Source organism: Dendropsophus ebraccatus, chromosome 9, assembly GCF_027789765.1.
Source record: "Dendropsophus ebraccatus isolate aDenEbr1 chromosome 9, aDenEbr1.pat, whole genome shotgun sequence".
Classification (NCBI taxonomy): domain Eukaryota; kingdom Metazoa; phylum Chordata; class Amphibia; order Anura; family Hylidae; genus Dendropsophus; species Dendropsophus ebraccatus.
This window is the reverse complement of record NC_091462.1, coordinates 111228940-111253140: the sequence shown is the minus strand read 5'-3', so window position 1 is coordinate 111253140 and position 24201 is coordinate 111228940. Positions and strand designations below refer to the sequence as shown.

The window sequence follows — 24201 nt, the reverse complement described above, 5'->3', positions numbered from 1 at the left end:
ACTACTTTAGGGACCTCTACAAAAACATCCCTGAAGAAGAGCAAACCCAGGAACAGAAAGAAATAATCACAAAACTGAGGCACATGGAAGAGGCAATCAAGTACTTCCAGACCCCCCTGGACCGGCCGATCACCACACAGGAAATACAGGAGAACATCACTCTAGTCAGATGCAGAAAGGCCAGTGGTGCTGATGGCATCCCCCCCGAGATGCTGAAATACAGCCCGCCAGACATCCACGCTGCACTGTCCAAACTGTTCACCCTTGTCCTGAGCTCCGGACACTTCCCACAAGACTGGAACCGAGGCCTCATAACCCCCATCCATAAAAGTGGGGACAAATATGACCCAGCGAACTACCGTGGGATCTGTGTGAGCAGCACTCTGGGAAAGCTATTCAGCGGCATCATCAACAGAAGAGTCCTCACCTTCCTCACACAGCATGAGGTCCTCAGTAAAAGTCAAGCCGGTTTCATGCCGAACCACCGCACCACCGACCACATCTACACCCTGCACAGCCTCATCAAGACCCACGTCCACAACACCAAACGGGGCAAGATCTTCTCCTGTTTTGTGGACTTTAGGAAGGCGTTTGACTCCGTGTGGCACCCGGGCCTATTCCTGAAACTCCTGCAGAGTGGAATTGGAGGGAGGACGTATGATGTCATCAAGAGCTCATACACTGGGAACCAATGCAGCGTGAAGGTGAACGGCAAGAGGACAGCTTGTTTCCAGCAGGGCCGAGGAGTCAGACAAGGCTGCAGCCTGAGCCCAACGCTCTTCAACATCTACATCAACGAACTGGCTGCAGCTCTGGAGGACTCCTCAGCCCCCGGCCTCTTTCTGCATGACCGTGAGGTGAAGTTCCTACTGTACGCTGATGACCTCCTGCTGCTGTCCCCCACAGAGAGTGGCCTCCAAGAAAGCCTGTCAGTCCTGGAGAAATTCAGCAATTCATGGGCGCTACCCATCAACTCTAAGAAGACCAAAGTCATGGTGTTCCAGAGGAAGGGTCAGAAAAAAGCCTCCATCTCCTCCTCCTTCACACTAAAGGGGTCAGTACTGGAGAACACCAGCAGCTACACATACCTGGGCCTGGAGCTTAACCAATCAGGGAGCTTCAAGTCTGCAATAGAGGTCCTCAAAGGAAAAGCCAGCAGAACCTTCTATGCCATACGAAAGCAACTGTACCACCTCAAACCAACAGTGAGGGTCTGGCTAAAAATCTTTGATGGTGTCATTGCCCCAATCCTGCTTTATGGCAGTGAGGTTTGGGGTCCGGCCACTTACCCAGACCAGTCAAAATGGGATCCAAGCCCAACAGAAACCTTTCATCTGGAGTTCTGCAAGTACCTCCTCCAGGTCCATCGCAGCACCTCCAACATGGCGTGTCGGGCAGAGATGGGCAGGTTCCCACTATGGTTCCAGGTACAGAAGAGGGCGCTTTCATTCTGGGCGCACTTACAGAGAAGCAACCCAGACTCCTATCACCACAAAGCCTCCCTGAGCCATGGAGCCCAATGTGCCCCCCAACAGGGCATCCACCACCAGTCCAGCCAAACCCCACAACATGCCCTGACAAAAGCCCAAATAAAGGGGGTGATAGAGACATACCAGGGGCAATATACAGAGGAATGGAGGAGAGAAATAAGTAACTCCCAGAAACTCACCATCTACCAGTCACTGCAGAGAGACTACACCATGGCGCCATACCTGGAGAGGCTGTACCACCCCAAACACAGGCAGACCCTAAGCCTCTATAGACTGAGCGCCCACAGCCTGGAGATAGAGACGGGGCGGCACAGACAAACATACAAGCCGCGGGAGAGCCGACTGTGCCGGCACTGCGAGCAGGGAGACCTGGAGGATGAGGCCCACTTCTTGCTACACTGCAGCAAATACTCATCCACCAGGGTCACCTACTTCCAGAGACTCTCCACCATCATCCACCAGGGTCACCTACTTCCAGAGACTCTCCACCATCATTCCGGACTTCACCTCCATAGATGAGGAGAGGAAACTCCACATTCTGCTGGGGGAAGAGGAGACCACCATGGAAGTAGCGGCCCAGTATGTCTCCACCTGCCACCGGCTGAGAGGATTATAAGATACCATGGACTGTTATACGCCCTATTATACCCCAATCCTGCCCCTTAACCCATATCCACCCTGCTCCCCACATGACCCCCCCCCTCTCCCCCACACTCCATCTATTATACTCTGTTGCTTTGGCAATGCTAAATGTTTATTTTGGACCTGCCAATAAAGCTTTTTTGAATTTGAATTTGATAGATAGATAGATAGATAGATAGATAGATAGATAGATAGATAGATAGGAGATGATAGATAGATAGATAGATAGATAGATAGATAGATAGATAGATAGATAGAAGATAGATAGATAGATAGATAGATAGATAGGAGATAGATAGATAAATAGATAGATAGATAGATAGATAGATAGAAGATAGATAGATAGATAGATAGATAGAAAGATAGATAGATAGATAGATAGAAGATAGGAGATAGATAGATAGATAGATAGATAGATAGATAGATAGATAGGAGATAGATAGATAGATAGATAGATAGATAGGAGATAGATAGATAGGAGATAGATAGATAGGAGATAGATAGGAGATAGATAGATAGATAGATAGATAGATAGATAGGAGATAGATAGATAGATAGATAGATAGGAGATAGATAGATAGATAGATAGATAGATAGATAGGAGATAGATAGATAGATAGATAGATAGATAGATAGATAGATAGATAGGAGATAGATAGATAGATAGATAGATAGATAGATAGATAGATAGGAGATAGATAGATAGATAGATAGGAGATAGATAGATAGATAGATAGATAGATAGATAGATAGATAGGTAGATAGGAGATAGATAGATAGATAGATAGATAGATAGATAGATAGATAGGAGATGGATAGATAGATAGATAGATAGATAGATAGATAGATAGATAGAAGATAGATAGATAGATAGATAGATAGATAGATAGATAGATAGATAGGAGATAGATAGGAGATAGATAGATAGGTAGATAGATAGATAGATAGATAGATAGGAGATAGATAGGAGATAGATAGATAGATAGATAGATAGATAGATAGATAGGAGATAGATAGATAGATAGATAGATAGATAGATAGATAGATAGGAGATAGATAGATAGATAGATAGATAGATAGATAGATATGGTATGAATTTAGTAAGAGCAGCACAACTTGTTATAGGAGGGTGCCCGCAGGTAGTCTTGACCAAGACCTCCACAATATATCAAAAAGGATCGCCCACAGCACTCCAGGTAAGTAGAAAAATCAAGTGTTTTTTATTCCATAGTGATGCAGCACAGCATACAAGTCAAAGTGCGACGTTTCAACGACCTTCCGTCGTCTTTTTCAAGCGTGACTCACAGAAAACAACAGACCTCTTTATACATGTGTGGTAATTAGTGCAAAGACATGATTGGTGCATAGACATTTCATTAATCAGACTTTGACAAGCAAACACATTGTGTATACATTTTTGTGTATATACAAAAGTGAAAAAATAGTGAATAAAAAAGATCAAGCTCGAGCCGGACGGCGGATTACATGATCACAAAAAATAAACATAAATATATAAATTTATCACACTGTGATCCGGCTCACCACTCTAGCTGTCTGGATTCATGAACCTCAGGCAAACAGACGCAGGTGCACCTTAATGCATTGCTTGGTCAGTGCATCTACTGCTTGTAGTGGTGTTTCATTGAGCGCTGTTCACATACTGGTGTGGTCTCCGGTACTAGGAACAGATCCATTGAGAGATCGCATCACCCCAGGTCTGAACTTTCTGGCCCGGTACCGCTTTCTCCCATGTCCTTTCTCGGATTCCAAAATATGTTGTAAAATGTCACCAGTTATTCTGTGGTCCCATATGTGTGTCTGGTAGCGTATGTTCCGATACTTAGGGAGCCCTTGTGTGGACATCGCATCACCCCGAGGTATTCGGTATCGCGTCATCCTGGGTTCCTATGGCCACTCCAGGCCTTTTACTCAGACTAACGCTCCAAAAAAACCACACTGGGTAAATCGCTCTATGTGAACACGTAGGATAAAAAATGTATAGAAAAGATGTTGCCTGGGTTCCAATCAGTTATCCTCGCAGGTGGTGAGTCTTCACACCGTGTTATTGATATAATCTAAAACCAGAAAAGAATTGTTAAATAATATAGTGAATCAAGATCCATTAGGTATACATGGCTTGAATGTTGAATATAAAACAACAAAACACCAAATGAGGTGATAAGATGTAATTCCTCTATACTGCTATATCTTACTGTTAAACCCCATAGTAAATATTGTAAATAATGGATCTTGATTCACTATATTATTTAACAATTCTTTTCTGGTTTTAGATTATATCAATAACACGGTGTGAAGACTCACCACCTGCGAGGATAACTGAATGGAACCCAGGCAACATCTTTTCTATACATTTTTTATCCTACGTGTTCACATAGAGCGATTTACCCAGTGTGTTTTTTTTGGAGCGTTAGTCTGAGAAAAAGGCCTGGAGTGGCCGTAGGAACCCAGGATGACGCGATACCGAATACCTCGGGGTGATGCGATGTCCACACAAGGGCTCCCTAAGTATCGGAACATACGCTACCAGACACACATATGGGACCACAGAATAACTGGTGACATTTTACAACATATTTTGGAATCCGAGAAAGGACATGGGAGAAAGCGGTACCGGGCCAGAAAGTTCAGACCTGGGGTGATGCGATCTCTCAATGGATCTGTTCCTAGTACCGGAGACCACACCAGTATGTGAACAGCGCTCAATGAAACACCACTACAAGCAGTAGATGCACTGACCAAGCAATGCATTAAGGTGCACCTGCGTCTGTTTGCCTGAGGTTCATGAATCCAGACAGCTAGAGTGGTGAGCCGGATCACAGTGTGATAAATTTATATATTTATGTTTATTTCTTGTGATCATGTAATCCGCCGTCCGGCTCGAGCTTGATCTTTTTTATTCACTATTTTTTCACTTTTGTATATACACAAAAATGTATACACAATGTGTTTGCTTGTCAAAGTCTGATTAATGAAATGTCTATGCACCAATCATGTCTTTGCACTAATTACCACACATGTATAAAGAGGTCTGTTGTTTTCTGTGGGTCACGCTTGAAAAAGACGACGGAAGGTCGTTGAAACGTCGCACTTTGACTTGTATGCTGTGCTGCATCACTATGGAATAAAAAACACTTGATTTTTCTACTTACCTGGAGTGCTGTGGGCGATCCTTTTTGATAGATAGATAGATAGATAGATAGATAGATAGATAGATAGATAGATAGGAGATATATAGATAGATAGATAGATAGATAGATAGACAGATAGGAGATAGATAGATAGACAGATAGGAGATAGATAGATAGATAGATAGATAGAGTAGATAGGAGGGAGGATAAAGAGGTAGAGAGACAGAGGAGAGAGAAGCATCAGACTTACAGCAGGGGCACAGGATCCTGGAGGCTGCACGCATTGCTGAGGAGGAGGAGGGAGGACGCACATGGCTGGGCAGAGGTCACAGGTCACCACACTGAGTGATGGGACCTGAGCACACTGCAGGCTATGTGGCAAGGAAAGAGTCAGTATCCCACCCCCGGAGGGTGACAGGGGCGGGGCTTGTCGGTGGGGGCGGAACTTACCAGGATCTACCCGGAACATTACTTTGCCAGGTTCCTAGCCCGTCGATCTTCTGGAGCGCCCCAAACCAACCCCTATGCAAGGAGGGCAGGCGGCCAGCTAGGGGAGCGCTCAGGCAGACAGACAGAACGTCTGCCAGAGCAGTTAGATGTGCAGCTGTCTGCCAGAGCGCCCCCCCCCCCAGCTGGCCAGGAATGATGCGCCCTGTGCAACCGCACAGGTCGCACACCCCAAAGGCCGGCCCTGGTGGTAGGAGTGTCATGTCAAGTGCTGCCGGATGTGGAGAACTACAAAACATTGAGGGAACCATGAATGCCAACATGTACTGTGACATACTGAAGCAGAACATCATCCACTCCCTTCTCTTCTTAAACTGGGCCACAGGGAGATCAACAGAAAAAAAATCCAACAAAGTCTCCATTGATACATTGCCCCCTATAAAATTTGAATATGCAAAAAAAGGGTCCGTGGAGCCTCAGTTCCGAGTCTCAAAACACGGGAATAGCCAGATATCCCTCCAGGGAAGTAAAACCTGTTGTCAAATGGGATGATCACCAAACCATCCTGATACATAGCCCCTTCAGTCCCACTCAGTTACGAGCATTGGGACAAAGATGGGGAAATACCAGGGTGGCCCCTTTTGCGTCAAAGTCTAACTCTGTTTAGAGTGTTGCAACATGACAAGGGTTTATCAGAGCCAGGCATCTATCCACAGACAGCTGTTTCGGGGTATTAGCCCCTCATCAGCGTTTGCCCACACCATGTCCGCACTGTCTTGGTTTTATGAAGCAATAAAAGGTTATGGAGACAACTCTGGTGAGTGTAACTTTTTCTTTCTAGATCACCTGTTGACATTGGATCCAGCGCTGTTTTTTGGAGTTGGCACTACCGTTCATCTGCTTTGGCTGTATTGTTCTGATATTTAAACCTGCACCTTGATACACAGCGGTAGTGCCGCTATAGTCTTTACATATATTGTGTCACAGCTTCACCGAAGCTGAAAAACTTTGCTCTGTGTATCTTGGAGTCTTTAACCTTCTTGGTCTGTACAATGCAATTCAGCCATTGGTTGGGGCTCTTAACAGTAAAAGTGTTAAAAAGTCAAAGTACCCTCATCAAGCAAAATATATGACTACAACTTATTATACAATAACCCCAACCCCACCTACCTCGCCCCTGCACTCCTGATCTACAATAAAAATGCCTGCACTGGGACTTTGCTCCCTAATGTCCGATCAGTTTACAAGGTATCACATGCTACTACAGCAACAATTTATGCTGGACAAAGTATAATAATCTTCTGTGAACTGAGGTCAAATAAAGTCTGCTTTATTAGTAATAACATATTACAGGCGGTGGTTGTGTTTAGACGCTATATTAAAGCTTCATTCATTTTAGCCAAGGTGTAATATAGAAGAAACTGTCAGAGAAATCAAGCTGAGCGCCACTGACGTGTTTTGGCCCATCTACAGTACATGCCATAAAGCATCCATATTCTGCATGTATTATGGTCCCATAGAATGGGCGGCACTCCAGAGGTGCGGTGGTGCACACCAGCAGCAAGTAGATAGAAGAGCGCGGCACTCACCAAATGAATTTGCTTATTTATTTAAGAGCAGCATGCATCAATGTTACAGTAAGGACGCGTTTTGGCCAAGCATGATCTTGTCTCAAGCTGATGAAGTTCGTGCTTGGTTTATCACCTGTATTAATATTGCAGTAACCCAGGGCAGCCAGGTGGTGTTAGTAAGGGAAGATGGTCTCTTCAGCTCTTGTCACAGGGCCTGAGAGGTACATGTCCTCCCCGGGTCCAAGATACATGTCCACTAACAGTGGGTGTAGGTTTACTTTAGACACTTCAGACTCAACATTTTCTTTGATATAGGTAATATATAAGTGCTTCCTAGCAGGTACACAGGGGAATACTTTAGAGTACCCTTATAGTCTTGGAATACTTGAAGATACATGACTTAAAATTAAATGGACGACTTACATTAAACAGAGGGCTGCCTTAGAGGAAAATTTCCAGACACTCGCTGTTAGGACTCTACCAATGAGCTGTCAGTAATCTTGAGTCTGGGACCTATAAGTATCCTCCCCAGTCTACTATGCTTCGCCTGTGAAAGTCCCTGGCTTGCCTGGTGTTACTTGATCTAGCATTCCCTGCATTATATCCTGGTTACCTGACTTCAGCTTTGACTACTTGACTATTCTTTTGGACACGATTTGGTACTTTGTTGCTCACCTGGTTTTGACTCGGACTTCTGACTTCCCTTTATTGTGTTGTGTATTGTCTTGTTTTGTTTCGTGTATTCACTGTAGTAAGATCAGGGACTGCCGTCCAGTTGTCCGTTTGCTATATTAGAGCATCTGAGGCAAGCAGGTAGGGATAGTGGGGCGGGTGCCAGCTTCAGGGCTCACCTGTCCTTGTGTCTCTCTGTCCCGGTCCTAACACTCGCGTTCTCAGATGCAGGGGACTCTGCTCAACTGGTGTGAGTGGTGATTAGACTTAAAGATCTGCCTATTGCTGTCTGTGGGCACTTGGTGACACAGAGCCAGAAACATAGGCCCCTAGTGGGTAAAGCAAGCCATCAGGGAGACCCCTAAGGAAAACTAGCACATTTGCAGCAGAGTTCTCTGCTTTAAGTGCTCTTATCTTAATTCTAACTGACTTCTGTCTCAGTTATCAGGAGGTTTGAAATAGAAGAAGAAAATAGCCCCCCAGCGTGGATCGGTATTTACTCCTTATCCACAGCAGCCTCACCACAGCTGTTGCTAGCCCAGCATGGCTAGTTTTGTAACTCTTGTTGAGAAAATATAGTAAGGAACAACATAGGCCCACAGATGGGTTCTGGCCTCCAACCCAGGCCCCGGCAAGGTACTTAACTAGGGCCACCCTCTCTTGGTTATGATACTGGACTAATCTGCCCCAAACCTGCACTCCCTCACCATAAATATCTCTCAGGGAGCTGTCTGATTGGGGGAAATACATCTGGAGACATCAATTCTAGCTTGGCCCACCACACAATCCAGCATTCGTCCAAACCTGGCCAGTAAACTGTGGGATACAATTCCAATCTTATATCAAGACTGGGCACAATGCAAAAAACACTGCCGATCCCTCTACCTATGTCACATGGAGTTCACCCTCACCCTCTTCAGTGTATAGGGACAAAAGTCAGTAATACCTGGGTGCCTTGGAGTGATGTTGGAAACCCCAGGATGATTGGCGATGGTCTGCATCGGAAGACGTGTACACAAAGTCCTCAGTTCTGTTCAGTAGGTAAATGTACTTCTCAGGCTGAGTAGGGTCAAGAAATGTTCATGCAGGAATAGCTGGAAAATGTGCAATCCTGGTAGTAATGGTGAGGAGTACTAAGTGTGGGAAGGCTCCAGATGGCACCACCAACTACCACTGCCTACAATGCTATGTCATGATACAGACAGTACGGAGGCCGCAGGAGACCAAAACTTCAACATGTTTCAGAAAATAATAATTCTTCCTTTGTCCTTAAAACAATTTAGTACAAGAGATATGAACATCACCCAGTGTTTTTGTGATGAGACTTTTCAGTGGGAATAGTCCTTATTTAGCCTTCGCTCCAGCCGGAGCTCTTTATGGCTTTCGGATGGTATTTCCACGGTTCACAACGAGGTGGAGATAGTCGTGTCATCTCCATGTTATGTTAGCAACATTTCAGGAATAGAGATGATCGAACATTGGAAAATCTTAGGTTCTATCAAACTCGAACCTTGTCAAACCTTCCGCATTTGATTCCCGATGCCTTCCTGGTCTGTGGGGAAGGAGGAGACAGCCAGAGTACTACCTGGAATTCCGGTATTTAGCCTGGAGAATAGGCTGAATCCAGGCGGTACCCAGCTGTCTCCTCCTTCCCCACGAACCGGGAATCAAATGCGGAAGGTTCGGCAAGGTTTGAGTTTGATAGAACCTAAGATTTTCCAGTGTTTGATCATCTCTATTCAGGGGTCACACCCCCTTTGTCACACTCCCTTTGCTTTACATAGAGGGCGTTACCCGCTAAATTTCACTAACACATTTCACTAACTACACGTCTATCTCCACCTCATTGTGATCCTTATGAATACTACCCGAATGCTATGAAGAGCTCCGGCTGTAGCAAAGGCTAAATAAGGGCAACTCCTACTGAAAAGTCCCATCATACAATCACTGGGTGATGTTCATACCTCCTGTACTAAATTGTTTAAAGGATGATCTTCATTTCTGGATCATCTTCATTTCTGCTGAATTTGGATACAGACGCACCTGTGTGCGCCCACATCCGAATTCACCGCTTCACACAATGGAGCGTGCGGCCGGAGCCGCACACTTCATTGTGTGAACTGACAGGTTCTCTGCGGCAGTTTCTCGTGCGGCTGGATGAAATTTCATCCGGAGCGTATACTATGTGTATGCTCTCTAGCGGAGACTCCATTCATTCACAGACAACGTATGGTTTGTATAAATCACGTCCGTTGTTGCAAAAATTCATTATCGTCAGGGGGTGGTGGGAGAATAAAAAAGCCAAGGCTATAATGAATTTATTTATGTTACTCTCCACAGCATCCACATTACAGCTGACGGGACCATCTGTACATACAGCCAGGCTGGGGTCTGACGCTCGGGTTCCTTGCCTGGTCACAGTGGACAATCCTCCTGTAGATCCGGAACATATCACAATAGTTTGGTTCCACCAAGATAAGGAAATCCTGAGCTATGATAAATCTGTGAGGACGACGTCTCCTAGATATTCCCTGAGCACAGAAGAATTAGGAGCCGGGACTGGTGACCTGACTATTACTAATATACAGATACCTGATGGGGGAATGTACAAGTGTTCAGTGACCTACAGATCCGAGACCAAGGAGAAGGAGATCCGGCTGGACGTTGGAGGTAAGTCTGTCAATTTCCTAGGTTTTGTTACGTATCCCAGAATCTAATGTACTATGTGTGTTGGTCACACCTTTCAGTGCCCAACCGCTGGGATGATGTTATGTCGGTGGTTGGAATATACAGTAGCTCAGCCAGTGAGGATGTAGCCGTAGTCGCCAGTGCTAACTCAGTACACAGGTGTCATAATATACCTGCTTTTAGTGGCTGACTATATTGATCCCCAATGGTCAGTGACCTGCCAGGCTGTGATGGGTCTCTTGGGCTCCTATCACGGTGGTCCAGAGTGGGAAGATGACCCACCCGGACTGTCGGTACCGCCACCCACAGAAAGCGGAAAATGACCCAAGGATGGTGTAGCCTGTGTGTATAGGTGCTGGTGCAATGATCACTGAGTCCCAGTAGAACAAACAAGGTGATCTTTACTGAAAATTCTCTGACAATGCAGATAGTGGTTTAACAAGTGATTTCTGAGATGCAGACTTGAGCTCACTGAATCTGTGCTGAGAGTTGCTAAAGTGCTCAGGTAGAATACAAGAGTTCTGGTTCAGTTGGGTGCTGAGTAGAGTAGAAGAGTTAAGAAGAGTGGAGAGGAGTTTGTCGGGAGAGCCCCAACCCAGTTTAGTAATGTGCTCTGCCGGAACTTGTGAGAAGAAATACTTAAAAGATACTTGAGAAGAGAATAATACTTGTGCCCGTGTTTTGACCTGAATTTTGCTATAACCACCTTCTGCCCTGCAGTGTCGAGTTACCCGTCCTACGAGGGTGACACAAGCCCCAGTCTTGGTTACCTGAGTATAGCTAAGTGTCCGAGCGTGTTCCAGTTTCACCTGCGCTGTGAGATAGAGTATGTAGGACTTGGCTACGGCTGCTTTGCTCTATCCAGGTCAGTTCCTCTGTCTAGGATACCGCCCTGCTCTTTTAAGAGAGGTTCTCTGCGTGGGCTGGGGTGATCTCTGACTTGTCCTATTTAGCTGTTTAGCACTGCATCTAGTGATAGCTTTAGAAAAGAAAGTCTGTGCATTCTCCATACATGTGTGCACTACCACAACTAGACAACACTGGACTGTCTCCTAGGGGTTGTGTTGTGTATGTATGGAGTGCAGGGATAGATAGAAAAAGAAAAGCATCTCTCATTGGCTGGCACAGACCATGTGGTACAAAAACAGTAACTCTCTAGTGACTACAGCTGGGCAACATATAATAGAATCTGAACATAACACAACCATTTTGTGGTAAAACTAGAGAATACAACTTCATTACCACTGAAGGGATAACTTTCTGACCGGTGCCTCAAGCACTTAAAGGGGTTATCCAGTGCTACAAATTCATGGCCACTTGTCCCCCTTTCTTGTCTCTAGATTGGGTGGAGTTTCAAACTCAGTTCCAATGGAGCTTAATTGCAAACCACACCTGAACTGGAGACAAGAGAGGGGGCAAAGTGGCCATGTTTTTGTAGCGCTGGATAACCCCTTTAACTTTGGGACACCACACTATGTCCCTGATGAGTATTTCTCTTGATACTTATATCCTATCACTTCTCCTGGAGACAGAATCTGGCTTTAAACCAAGGATATCTGGTTAAGTGGAGCATCCCTTAAGCTGGCACCTCACTTCATTGTTCCTTCGAGGTCCTAAACACATCAACTACGCAACCTACAGTCTTTAGCTTCCATCTAGTCTCTGAATCCTGAACATCTTCAATACTTCTCTGCTGTGGCCCCTGGTTTTGAACAGATTGTCCAGAACTTTCAAGACTTCCAGACCACCAGACGTTATCCTCTCTTCCAAGTTCGAGGTGATGTTATCCTCTCTTCCAAGTTCAGGCTATGTTCACACTACGTAAGTCTCTGAACGTAGCGCATTCCGTGAATAAGCGGCCGGAGATTTACGTAGTTTGCGTACAATGGAAAGTATACGATGTACGGCTGCACAATTCACACTACATACGAACTTACTCCAGGATCGTACGCGGCGCCATAATAAATGAGCCAGACCATTGTTTGTGGATGAAAATGCCGTAACTTACGCCCGTAGCGTAACATGCGGTCCCATACATAGTGGTGATTTCTTCATTTTTCCACTTTTTTTTTGCCGATCCAAAAGGTTCTGTGGGGTGTCCGGGGCTAGACGACGATTTCCAAGTAAAAGACCGCTGTCAGATCGCTACGTAGGGCGCTCGGGAAGCGTAAGTACACTACGGGCGTAAGTTCGCGGTCCATACGTAGCCGGCCGCAACTAGCGTAGATCCCAGGCCGGAGTTTAACACGTATATGTCCGGCCACGAAAATATGCGGCCGGACATATACATAGTGTGAACATAGCCTAATGGTGCGTTATCCTCTCTTCCAAGTTCGAGGTGATGTTATCCTCTCTTCCAAGTTCGAGGTTAATCAGATTCTTGACTTTTTAATAAATGCGATGGAATTATCAGTAACATAAAAAACATGTCTACTAAATGATTAGGACTATATTACAAAAAGCCCCCCAGCCCACATTTTGAATAGAAGTGACTCAGAGTCCACCGGTGCCCGACCACTCACTTTGACGCCTTATAACAGCAATGGTGGACATTCATACTTTTTTTTTTTATATATACTTTATTCTTTATTCATTTTCTAAATAATACCACAATTATTAATACAAAATGCCATAACTTACATCATATCAACCCATTTCCCTTGGTTGGTGAAATCTTACTTCCTTCTTGAGGACCTCCTAAAATATCACAGGCTCGACAATCATTTCGTCTGACGTCCTGCCAAGAGATGTCCCCTAGGACGCCCAGACTTGTTTTGAATACAGCTGTATCCCCTTAGAGTTCACCCCCCTCCTCTCTCTAATTCAATATGCAGTGTCCCAGAACATGCAGACTACTACTCCTATTATGGCCATTTCTATTTCTGTGTCAATGCCTGTTCTGGTAAGTGTTTGCACTGCAACTGCTGCTGGTTTTCCCCTAGTATTCTCTGGTATTGTGCATTTTCATGTGTATTGTCATGTATTCCTGTGTATTATTACAGTGTACAGTGGTATGCAAGGCTGTTGATCACGTGACCTGTAACCATGGTTCCTCCAATGGCCGACTAGCTCTGGCCAGGAGCAACCATGTGACCTCCCACTTCCTGCTGACAGAGGAGTTGAGCCCCGGCTTCCAAGCAAGGAGGTTGTGTGGTTCTATCCTCTCCCACAGAAGAGTGACTAAGTCTGCTGCTATATTCAAGTCTTCGGCTGTTTCTGCCTGCTCAAGTGACCGGATTCTTCTCTCTCATCTGGGTGTCATTCCGTTATTTCTCCTCATCGCTGCAAGGATTCACAGCAAGTATTATTCTCAAGCTAATCCACCCAGCAACGCTATTTCTCTCATACTCCTACTCCCATCATCCGGCACGTATTCTCACAGCCTATGCAGCACCACTCCTGCCTTATTTGTCAAAGCCTGCTATATACCCGGTTGCATCCGGACAGAACTGTTGCTACTAGTTACCTCATCTATAATAAAACCGCTGTTACTGAACCCTGGCATTGGTGTCCACTAACTGGTGCCCTGACTAAGTGCAGCGAAGAATCGCATGCCCATCATCACCCGCAGATTCCACAGACCGGCCCCACAGCTGTGCCGCCCTCAGGCCTATACCGTGACAAGTATAACCCCTGCAGCTGCCCCGGTCATTGCCCGCTCATAACACCAGCACTGCGGAAGTGGCCCCCAGGGGCCAGGGCATCGCATTTTTGGCGTCACGAACAGGATACAGACTGTGTGGTGCCAACTGTCAGTACCCCCAGAACTGTACTGCTAATCCCCCCAGAGGCTTTGCTATTGCCGCGCTGCGGCCTGCTAAGGGGTCAAGTCAGCCGGTGACGCACTGTCTTCGCGCGCGCGCGCGCTCCGCCCCGGCCCTGCAGTATCCAAGCCTCTGTGGCAGGAGGGAAGGAGATTGTGCCCGGACCGCCGGAAGTGTTGATGCTGACTTCCGCCCTATTCCTCTCCGGTCCCGGACGCCCTGCCTATCGGTGCCTGCTGTTCCCGCAAGCTCTCCTCGCTCCTACTTTCTTCCAGGCGCCTTACACCAGAACCCCTCGTCATGTCCACCGGCCATCACAGTGACTCTGACGGGTCCGACAGTTCGCCGACGGCCCGAAGAAGGCTTCCCGCGGCTCCCGTTGCTATGGCTACCGCAGCGGTCCCATTCTTCATTGGGCCCAACAATCTTCCCAGTTATAAAGGAGAACCCCACACGTTGGCTGATTTCAAGGAAAAAATTTCCCGCACCCTTGAACTTGTCTCACTCTCTCCCACTCAGCAGGTGCAGTTGCTGCTAGGACAACTTGAGGGTCCCGCTGCCGAGGAGGTGCGGTCATGGCCAGCTACGGAGAAAGCTAATGTACAACAGATCCTGACCCGGCTGAGTAAAGAATTTGAGGTACAGTCACCCACGGAGGTCCGCCTTAAGTTTTATGACCGACGACAAAGGCCAGGTGAGACCCTCAGAGACTATGCACTAGCACTCCAATCTGCCTACCGGGCCCTGAGACAGGTTGATACCATAGACCCCTCAGCTGTGGAGAGTATGATCACTGACCGCTTCATAGAGGGGGTGGACTCTAGACTCATCCAGAGCCAACTGCGTATGCTAGCTGCCCAAAACCCTACAATGCCTTTCCTGGACTTCAAGACTCTGGCTCTGAGGGTGGTTGGCATTGACAATCCCTGTGCCGGCTGTACTCCAGATTCGGATTGCCCGGATCCGGTGGGACCTATACCCCCACCTCCAGTGCCCACTATGGTTCCACCAGTTTCCGCCATACAAGCTGCCCAACAGTCTATCCCGGCTAATTCACCAGCGATCCCTGCTCTCCTTATGCAAGTGGTTGACTCTCTCTGCCAAGCCCTAAGGGGGCTACAAGGGGCCTATCCAACACCTCCACCACCACAGGACCCCTGCCCTGAGTATTCAGTTCCCGATCGGCCTCCTCCACCGAGACTTAGATCCCCTGAGCGCCCCTATTGCCGCCACTGTAGGCGACATGGACACTATCGCTCTCAGTGCTATCAGTTAAACGGGCTACCCCTGGGTCCGAGGGCCAACACCCAGGAGGTCGAGATCCAGGCCCGCAGGAAGCACAGTGGTTCTCAAGGTTCCTCTCACAATGCCCGCATGTGACTCTCTGGGTGGACGGAGTCCCCCTGGAGGCTCTGGTAGATACAGGTTCCCAGGTTACCACTATCCCGAGGCATGTGTTTGAAGAACATTGGGATCTGAGAACCCTAGGTCCAGTTGAGAAATACCGTCTGAAACTTATTGCTAGTAATGGTCGTCCTATTGTGCAACTAGGTTACTGGGAACCCACTATCTGCATAGGGAAGCGGGAGCTAGCGCGTCAGGGTATCATTGTTACTGAGGCTCAGGGAGATAGTGGGACCGTGGTATTAGGCATGAATATTATCCGCCATGTATTCACTGAAGTGTTGGATGCCTTGAATGCCTCTATGTCTTGTGCTATGTCTCCTCAGTACAGGCAAGCCGTTCAGAAGACCATAAAGGTGCTCGCCGCTCAGCGGAAATTTGCCAATCCTCGAGGAGAAATCTGCCGTGTCCGCACTAGAGATGCTCGTCCGATCACCATCCCAGCTAACAGTGAGTTCCTCATCTGGTGCAGGGTCCGTCCAGGCCTCAACAATGCTGATTATGTGGCCCTTCTGGATGCTATTGAAATTGAGGGGCAACCTCTTGTCAGGGCCGCTAGGAGCCTGGTGACCGTCTCCAATGGTCAGGTCCCTGTCCGTCTGGTGAACCTTGGAGACTCCTCAGCTGACCTACCCAAGTTCACCACCGTGGCCATGTTATACCAACTCGATCCTGAAGACATCATCTGTGAGGAGACCATCGCCTATCAGAGTTCCATCCGTGGCACTCAAAGGGACTCAAACAGGGCTCTCGCCCCTTGGTGGGATGAACTCCATATTGGCGATGCCAATACCCCACTTGAATACCTCCACGGCATCCTCAAGGTGGCCAAAAGGTATCACGAGGCCTTCAGCAAACACTCCCTCGATTTCGGGAAGACCAACCTGGTCCAGCATCGGATCAACACTGGGGACCATCTGCCTATCAAAGAGAAACATCGGCCAATCCCTCCTGCCAGCTATCAGCAGGTCAAGAAACTGCTCAAGGAGATGAAAGACTCTAACGTTATCCAAGAGAGTCAGAGTCCGTGGGCTGCCCCTATCGTCCTCGTGAGGAAGAAAGACGGTAACATCCGGTTCTGCGTGGATTATAGGAAGATAAACACAATCACCCACAAGGATGCCTATCCTTTGCCCCGGATCGAAGAGTCTATTGCTGCTTTGGGGTCAGCCGCCTACTTCTCCACCTTGGACCTCACCAGTGGGTACTGGCAGGTGCCCATGGCACCCGAAGACCGTGAGAAGACGGCCTTCACCACCCCCATGGGACTATTCGAATTCACCAGCATGCCCTTCGGTCTGTGCAACGCCCCGCTACCTTCCAGCGGTTGATGGAAAGGTGTCTCGGCCATCTCAACTTTCAGAGTGTCCTGCTCTACCTGGATGATGTGATTGTCTATTCACGTACCTACGAAGATCACGTCCATCATCTGGCTGAAGTGTTCCAGGTCCTAATCGATCACGGCCTGAAAATCAAGCCTTCCAAGTGCCACCTTCTCAAACCCCAAGTGAATTATCTGGGGCACGTTGTGAGTGCTGAGGGGATACGACCCGATCCAGAGAAGATCTCGGCTGTGGAACACTGGGATACCCCTAAGACCGTCAAGGAGGTGAGAAGCTTTCTGGGATTTGCCGGCTATTACCGCCGCTTCATTCCCCACTTTGCCCAAGTGGCCGAGCCCCTCAATGAGTTACTCCGGGGTTGCCCTCGAGAAAGCTACAACCGACGACTCCCCGTCGAGTGGTCCGAACGGCAGGAGGTTGCTTTTCAAACCCTGAAACGCCTGTTGACCACGCCTCCTATCCTGGCCTACCCGGACTATAACCTTCCTTTCCGGCTCTACACAGACGCCAGCTTCCAAGGCCTGGGAGCTGTGCTGTCCCAGGTTCAAGATGGCCAAGAGAGAGTCGTAGCTTATGCCAGCCGGAGTCTTCGGGGTGCTGAAAAGAACGATAACAATTATAGCTCCTTCAAGTTGGAGTTACTAGCCCTAGTGTGGGCCGTCACTGAAAAGTTCAAGGACTACCTGGCTGCCACCCCTGTTACCATCTATACGGATAACAACCCGTTGGCGCATCTCAACACTGCTCGGCTGGGCGCCCTGGAGCAGCGGTGGGCTTCTCGACTGGCCAATTTCCAGTTTGAAATTAAGTACCGCAGTGGCAAGGCTAACGTCAATGCAGACCTTCTGTCCCGACTATCCAAGGGCGAAGAGGCCCCAGAGGACAGCGATTGGGAAGACGTAGAAATGCCTCCCTTCTATCAAAGGTTCGCTACCCAGAGTGCTATTGATGTAGCCGAGCCTGAAACGCCTTCGCCTCCACCTAGGGCCCCGCAAGACTTGGCCAGGTGGCAGACCATCCAGGAAGAGTCCCGTGTCCTGGGGGAGATCTATGACTACCTCTCTACTGGTCGGGTCCCCATGCGGATAAAGAGGCCCTATCCTGATGTCGAGCTAAGGCGACTCTGGAGGCAAAGAAAGAGGCTCTTCTTACAGAAGGGACTGATCCTGCGGAACTCTCTTGATCCGGTCTCTGGGGAGAGGTGCCACCAGATCCTCATTCCCCGACGAGACGCTAAGATGGTGCTAGATGCCTACCATGACCGGTCCGGTCATTTCGGGGTACACAAGACGGAGGCCACTATCCGACAGCGGTTCTACTGGATCGGGATGAGGGCTGACATCGAGAACTGGTGTGCTGAGTGCCCTGCCTGTAATATCTCCAAAGCTGGGGGAAGAGAAGTCCGGGCCCCTTTGCATCCAATCACCTCCCACCGGCCGAATCAGCTAGTCGCCCTGGACCATGTGAAGCTAGCCCCTACAAGATGCGGGTATACCTACGCCCTTACCATGGTTGACCACTACTCCAAGTGGGTAGTCGTGGTACCTGTCAGGGACTTGACCGCCAAGACCACTGCTCTTACTTTTTACAAGGAGTATGTAAAGCACTATGGGTGCCCAGAGTCTCTGCTAACGGACCGGGGTCCGGCCTTCGAGTCGCAACTTTTCCAGGAGCTGTGTGCCTACCATGAATGTAAGAAGCTCCGCACCACGGCCTATCACCCTCAAGGGAATGGTCTGTGTGAAAAAGTTAACCAGGTCTTTATCAACATGCTCCGAACGGCTTCAGTGACCAAGAGAGTAGAGTGGCCCCACTTGTTGGATGAACTAGTGGAGATCTATAACAATACCACTCATTGTTCCACTGGCTACTCCCCGTTCTACCTGATGTTCGGCCGCCAAGGCCAACTTCCTCAGGACCGTGCTCTTGGAGTCCAAGCTCCTGACACCTTCAACCCCCTACCTGAAACGGACTGGGTTCGGGAACATCAGAGGAGAATCCAGGATGCCCGGGAAATTGTTGACCGGAGGATGGGGGAGGCTCAGCAGCGCCAAGAGGATGCCTACAACCTGAGGGCGAATGCCACACCACTACAAGTGGGGGATAAAGTTTGGCTAAAGAAATATCATCGCTCTCACAAACTTGAAAGCCTTTGGGAGCCTGAGCCCTATGTCATCTCCTCTATCCCTTACCCAGAGACTGATGTGTATGAAGTCAAAAAGCCTGGGCTAGCCCCACAGACGGTGCATCGGAATAGGATAAAACGTTGCACTAAGGAGGACCTACAGGGCCTTACAGCACCGTGTCCGGTACCTGCATCCACGCCTCCGGCTCCCCCAGCAGCTCCAGCTAAACCTCTCTCTCTGGAAGAAATGTTCCAAGTTGAACCGTTCCTCATGGCCGTAGGCTATCCAGCGGTCCCTGTGCACATTCCAGTGGCCCCTCCACTTCCAATTGTGCCTCCAACAACTCCAGCTCTACAACCAGACACTGGGCGTGATCTTCCACCTGTACCTGCACCAATCACTGTTGAAGAGGATCCTCCGCTGAGACGGTCTGAGCGCTCTACCAGAGGAATTCCTCCACTTCGCTACAGAGACCAGAGCCCTTAAACTGTTTTTGTTGTCTAACTGTTTTGTTCCAGTTCCTGCAACGTTTAAGGTTCGTGCCTGGTCCTCCTGACCAAGTTCCCTGTACTAACCAGCCATGAGCTGATGGACACTTACAGTAACAAAAGGTTCTCTAGTGCCTGTCCCAGAGCCTTTTACATGGACGATGTCTAATTGCCTAAAAGAGACTCTACCTAACAGACACTTAATCCATTCCTTCCTAATGCACTTTCCTGTGATTGTGTGTTCCACACAGGGTATTATTGCACTTATTTCCTTATTGCATTTTTTTTCTACTATTGTATTTCAGGGTTATCGAAGTCTTTGTATTTCCTCCTCTGAGTAAGCACAAGGTTACATAGATTGCCTCAGAGTAGAGCGCCTCTTTTGTAAAACAGTATATTTTTCCAGTGTCAAAGTCAGATAGCTCCTCCTCTGAGTAAGAGAAGTCAGTTTACATATACCTCAGAGAAAATCTAGTTTATGTAGGAGTGTATTTTCTCATCCAGTCTCATTATTGTGTATTATTATCATATCTATAGCTGGAAAGATTTAGTTGAGCCAGTTCGTATGCAGATTTTTTCTCAGATTTTCATTCAGATTTCTCTCAGGTTTCATTCAGATTCATGTGAGCCAGTTCTCCTCAAGACCTCGCAGTATTTGTTGTCTGTTGTGTTTCCCTTCCTTTTGTTTCCAGTATTTGTTCACCTCTGTCTTGTCCCAACAGAGTAGTTATCACACATAGTCATACCTAACCTTCACACTTGTCCATACATATTGCACCTTGGATACCTTTTCGTGTGTTTGGCCTGTGGAGTGCTTGTGTGTGTGATTGAGTGGTATGAAAGGGAGCTCCCCATGTATGTTTGCTTTTATTATTTTGTTCTTTTCTCTTCCAGGTATCCAGGACACTACTCAGACACGCCAAGGTAGTACACAGGTCTTCACGTTCTCCTCCAGTAGGGTAACACATTTAACAGAAAACCTACTGTCTAACTGGCTGGAATATTGAGGGTCACCCGCCAGCAGTTAAGTTGTCCTGGCTTACACGTCAGATGGTTCACGCACTAGCTACCTGGTCGCCAGAGTACGTTAGGCACCCCTAGGTGAAGTCCTGCCACTAGGGTTTCTCATTCTCTCTCTCTTCTCACCTGTGCCTTGGGCGTGGGAAACACACACCTCATCACACTCACTCTCATCATTCATTCCTGTTGTTTGATTGTCCAGTCTATTCATGTTTGCTGCCTTCTAGATTCGCCGAGGTCGGCTCAAATTTGCTAGGGAGGTATGCAGTGTCCCAGAACATGCAGACTACTACTCCTATTATGGCCATTTCTATTTCTGTGTCAATGCCTGTTCTGGTAAGTGTTTGCACTGCAACTGCTGCTGGTTTTCCCCTAGTATTCTCTGGTATTGTGCATTTTCATGTGTATTGTCATGTATTCCTGTGTATTATTACAGTGTACAGTGGTATGCAAGGCTGTTGATCACGTGACCTGTAACCATGGTTCCTCCAATGGCCGACTAGCTCTGGCCAGGAGCAACCATGTGACCTCCCACTTCCTGCTGACAGAGGAGTTGAGCCCCGGCTTCCAAGCAAGGAGGTTGTGTGGTTCTATCCTCTCCCACAGAAGAGTGACTAAGTCTGCTGCTATATTCAAGTCTTCGGCTGTTTCTGCCTGCTCAAGTGACCGGATTCTTCTCTCTCATCTGGGTGTCATTCCGTTATTTCTCCTCATCGCTGCAAGGATTCACAGCAAGTATTATTCTCAAGCTAATCCACCCAGCAACGCTATTTCTCTCATACTCCTACTCCCATCATCCGGCACGTATTCTCACAGCCTATGCAGCACCACTCCTGCCTTATTTGTCAAAGCCTGCTATATACCCGGTTGCATCCGGACAGAACTGTTGCTACTAGTTACCTCATCTATAATAAAACCGCTGTTACTGAACCCTGGCATTGGTGTCCACTAACTGGTGCCCTGACTAAGTGCAGCGAAGAATCGCATGCCCATCATCACCCGCAGATTCCACAGACCGGCCCCACAGCTGTGCCGCCCTCAGGCCTATACCGTGACAAGTATAACCCCTGCAGCTGCCCCGGTCATTGCCCGCTCATAACACCAGCACTGCGGAAGTGGCCCCCAGGGGCCAGGGCATCGCAAATCATCCTCTTCTATTGTATTCTCGACAGCCCCCTGTTGATCATCCCGAATCAGTGCCAAATCACGCCTTTTCTCACAAACACTCTCCTCCATACCTTTGTAACCATCTCACCAAAGAGTACTTTAAAATCAACTTCGGTTCCCAATCCCAAGATCATTCATCCACTCATCCGCCTTTCCCCCCTACCCCGAAGGAACCCCCCCAATGGGCCACTCTATACCACACATTCCGGAGACCCACTCCACATTTATCATGAAGAGTCGGCCCCCTTTGCTGGTCACCCCTTACAGCTAATAGCCATAGTTCCCCCTGGCATATCACTGTGGGATCCAGCTCCACTCACCCCTCAGGAGTGGGCAGTCTATTATTCCTTTATTCCCAATTATATCAACCAAGTTCTAACTGGTCCCACAACTTCTCTTAGGTCTCTTCCAACAACAATTGTTCTCACTTCCAAGCATAATTCAGCTCTTACTGATTCGGTTTTCTCCCCAAGGGGCATTAGCGAGGCCTCCCTCTCACTATACCCTCTAGTTCTTACACATTCCTAATCCCCAGGCGTCCAAGGATCATCCCTCCAGGTTACACAAGGTGTGTCCTCATATTCCACCAACTTCCCCCCCCTTCCCCCCACCCCTGCCCCCCCTAGTCGCCAAGAAGAAGAGATGGGAGAAAGAAAAAAAAAAAAACACACACATTGGTATAAAAACATCAGACTTTGTGCTCCCACCAATACTAATTCAATTTATCCACATATTCCTTTAATTTTATCCACCCCTTTTTGTTCTTATTTTGCCAGACTTCATATCTCAAAATTGTGTTTGTTAAAGTGACACTGCCCCCCCTTTGTGCATTCTGACATCTCTACACAGGTGTAAAGGGTAAATTTAGCGGGTTTTAATACCTTATTTCATATCATACGTCATGGTGTTTGTTCAAGTAAAAAGTGTCCTTTTATCAACTGCAGATTGTATTAAGTGAGCGTGACCTCGCTGCATTAGTGCCACTTAGCCCCGCCCACAATGGCACAGTTGGCTCCGCCCCTCATCGGCCATTGGAACAGGCTGGCCGAAAGGTCTAGACCCCACCCCCTTTACGTCGGCCAACCAAAGGGTGTCAAGGGGGCAGGGACGACGTATGATATAAAATAAGGTATGAAAATCGCTAAATTTACCCTTTACACCTGTGTAGAGATGTCAGAATGCACAAAGGGGGTGACAGTGTCACTTTAAATCTTTTCATTCCTTTATACTCGGAGGTTGCGACGACACCCACTTTTTCACAATCAATAATCATGCAGTAAACAGTACTTTATACACCACTCCCTTCAACACTCTATCCCTCTGTATCTCTATGTACCCTAACAGTGCACACGTGTACTCTTCAATATTCAAATCGAAAATAATTTTTGTATAATTAATCTTTTGATCTAAATCGGTTCCTTCCATCTCACACCGAAAACATTAGATACCCCCTCCATACCTCCACCGACTAATATCCTTCATTGCATAATAAATTCTGTGCGTAATAAAAAATTGAACAACCTTGTGCCTCCTATCTGTGAGATTATTCTTGGCTAATACATACACCTCTTCCCAAAATTGTCTCTGTCTATCCCCAGTTACCTTCTCCCATTTTACCTTGCCTCTCTATTCGCTTCTATCTCACCCAACCACCTATATATCTTTGCCACCCATTCATACTTACTAGAATGTACTTTTAATTAAATTACAATCAAGAAATGGCGATTTTACACTGAAGTTCTGGACTTCCACCATATTTTAAGGACTATCTCAAGTAACGTCCTACAAAAGGCATTCTAGGAGGAACCCTAGCAGCATGGTACTGTTATATATCATTTAAAATTTTTGTATTGCTTTGTTCCTGTTGCACCTCCACACCCTATTGCTGGAGCAAAATAATGTTTTTCTTACTGTTTCTGGTCTGCTTATGATGACGTCATCAGGATCTGACATTTAAACCCAGCAAGGCCTTTCATTCATTGCCTGAGTATGAGTTTCTCTACAGACACTACCTCTGGGCTGTTATATACCAATACTGACTGCCTGTGCTTGACCATGCTCTTTATCTGTATATTTCCTAGCCCTTTTATTTGTTTCGGCCATGTTTTTCCTAGTTCCTACTGAATTATTACACTCAAGCAATCTTCTGGTTCCCACCTACTGCTTTGTCTAACTACTCTCCAGTTCTGTCATCACTGCTGCAACCCAATGCCAAATGGAGACTACTCTA

General features: G+C 47.4%; 2 protein-coding genes across 3 annotated transcripts in view; both read left to right on the top strand.

The window, feature by feature from the left end:
* The window catches only part of LOC138801502 (programmed cell death 1 ligand 1-like), a 144809-nt gene that overhangs the window by 53612 nt on the left and 66996 nt on the right, over positions 1–24201 (top strand). The window lies entirely within an intron of this gene.
* Positions 1–24201, top strand: part of LOC138801499 (uncharacterized) — a 49595-nt gene that overhangs the window by 5744 nt on the left and 19650 nt on the right. For both annotated transcript variants that reach the window (XM_069984402.1, XM_069984400.1), the window contains exon 2: positions 10312–10641. In XM_069984402.1, the coding sequence (XP_069840503.1) occupies positions 10312–10641 (330 nt within the window). The remainder of the gene's footprint in view (positions 1–10311; positions 10642–24201) is intronic.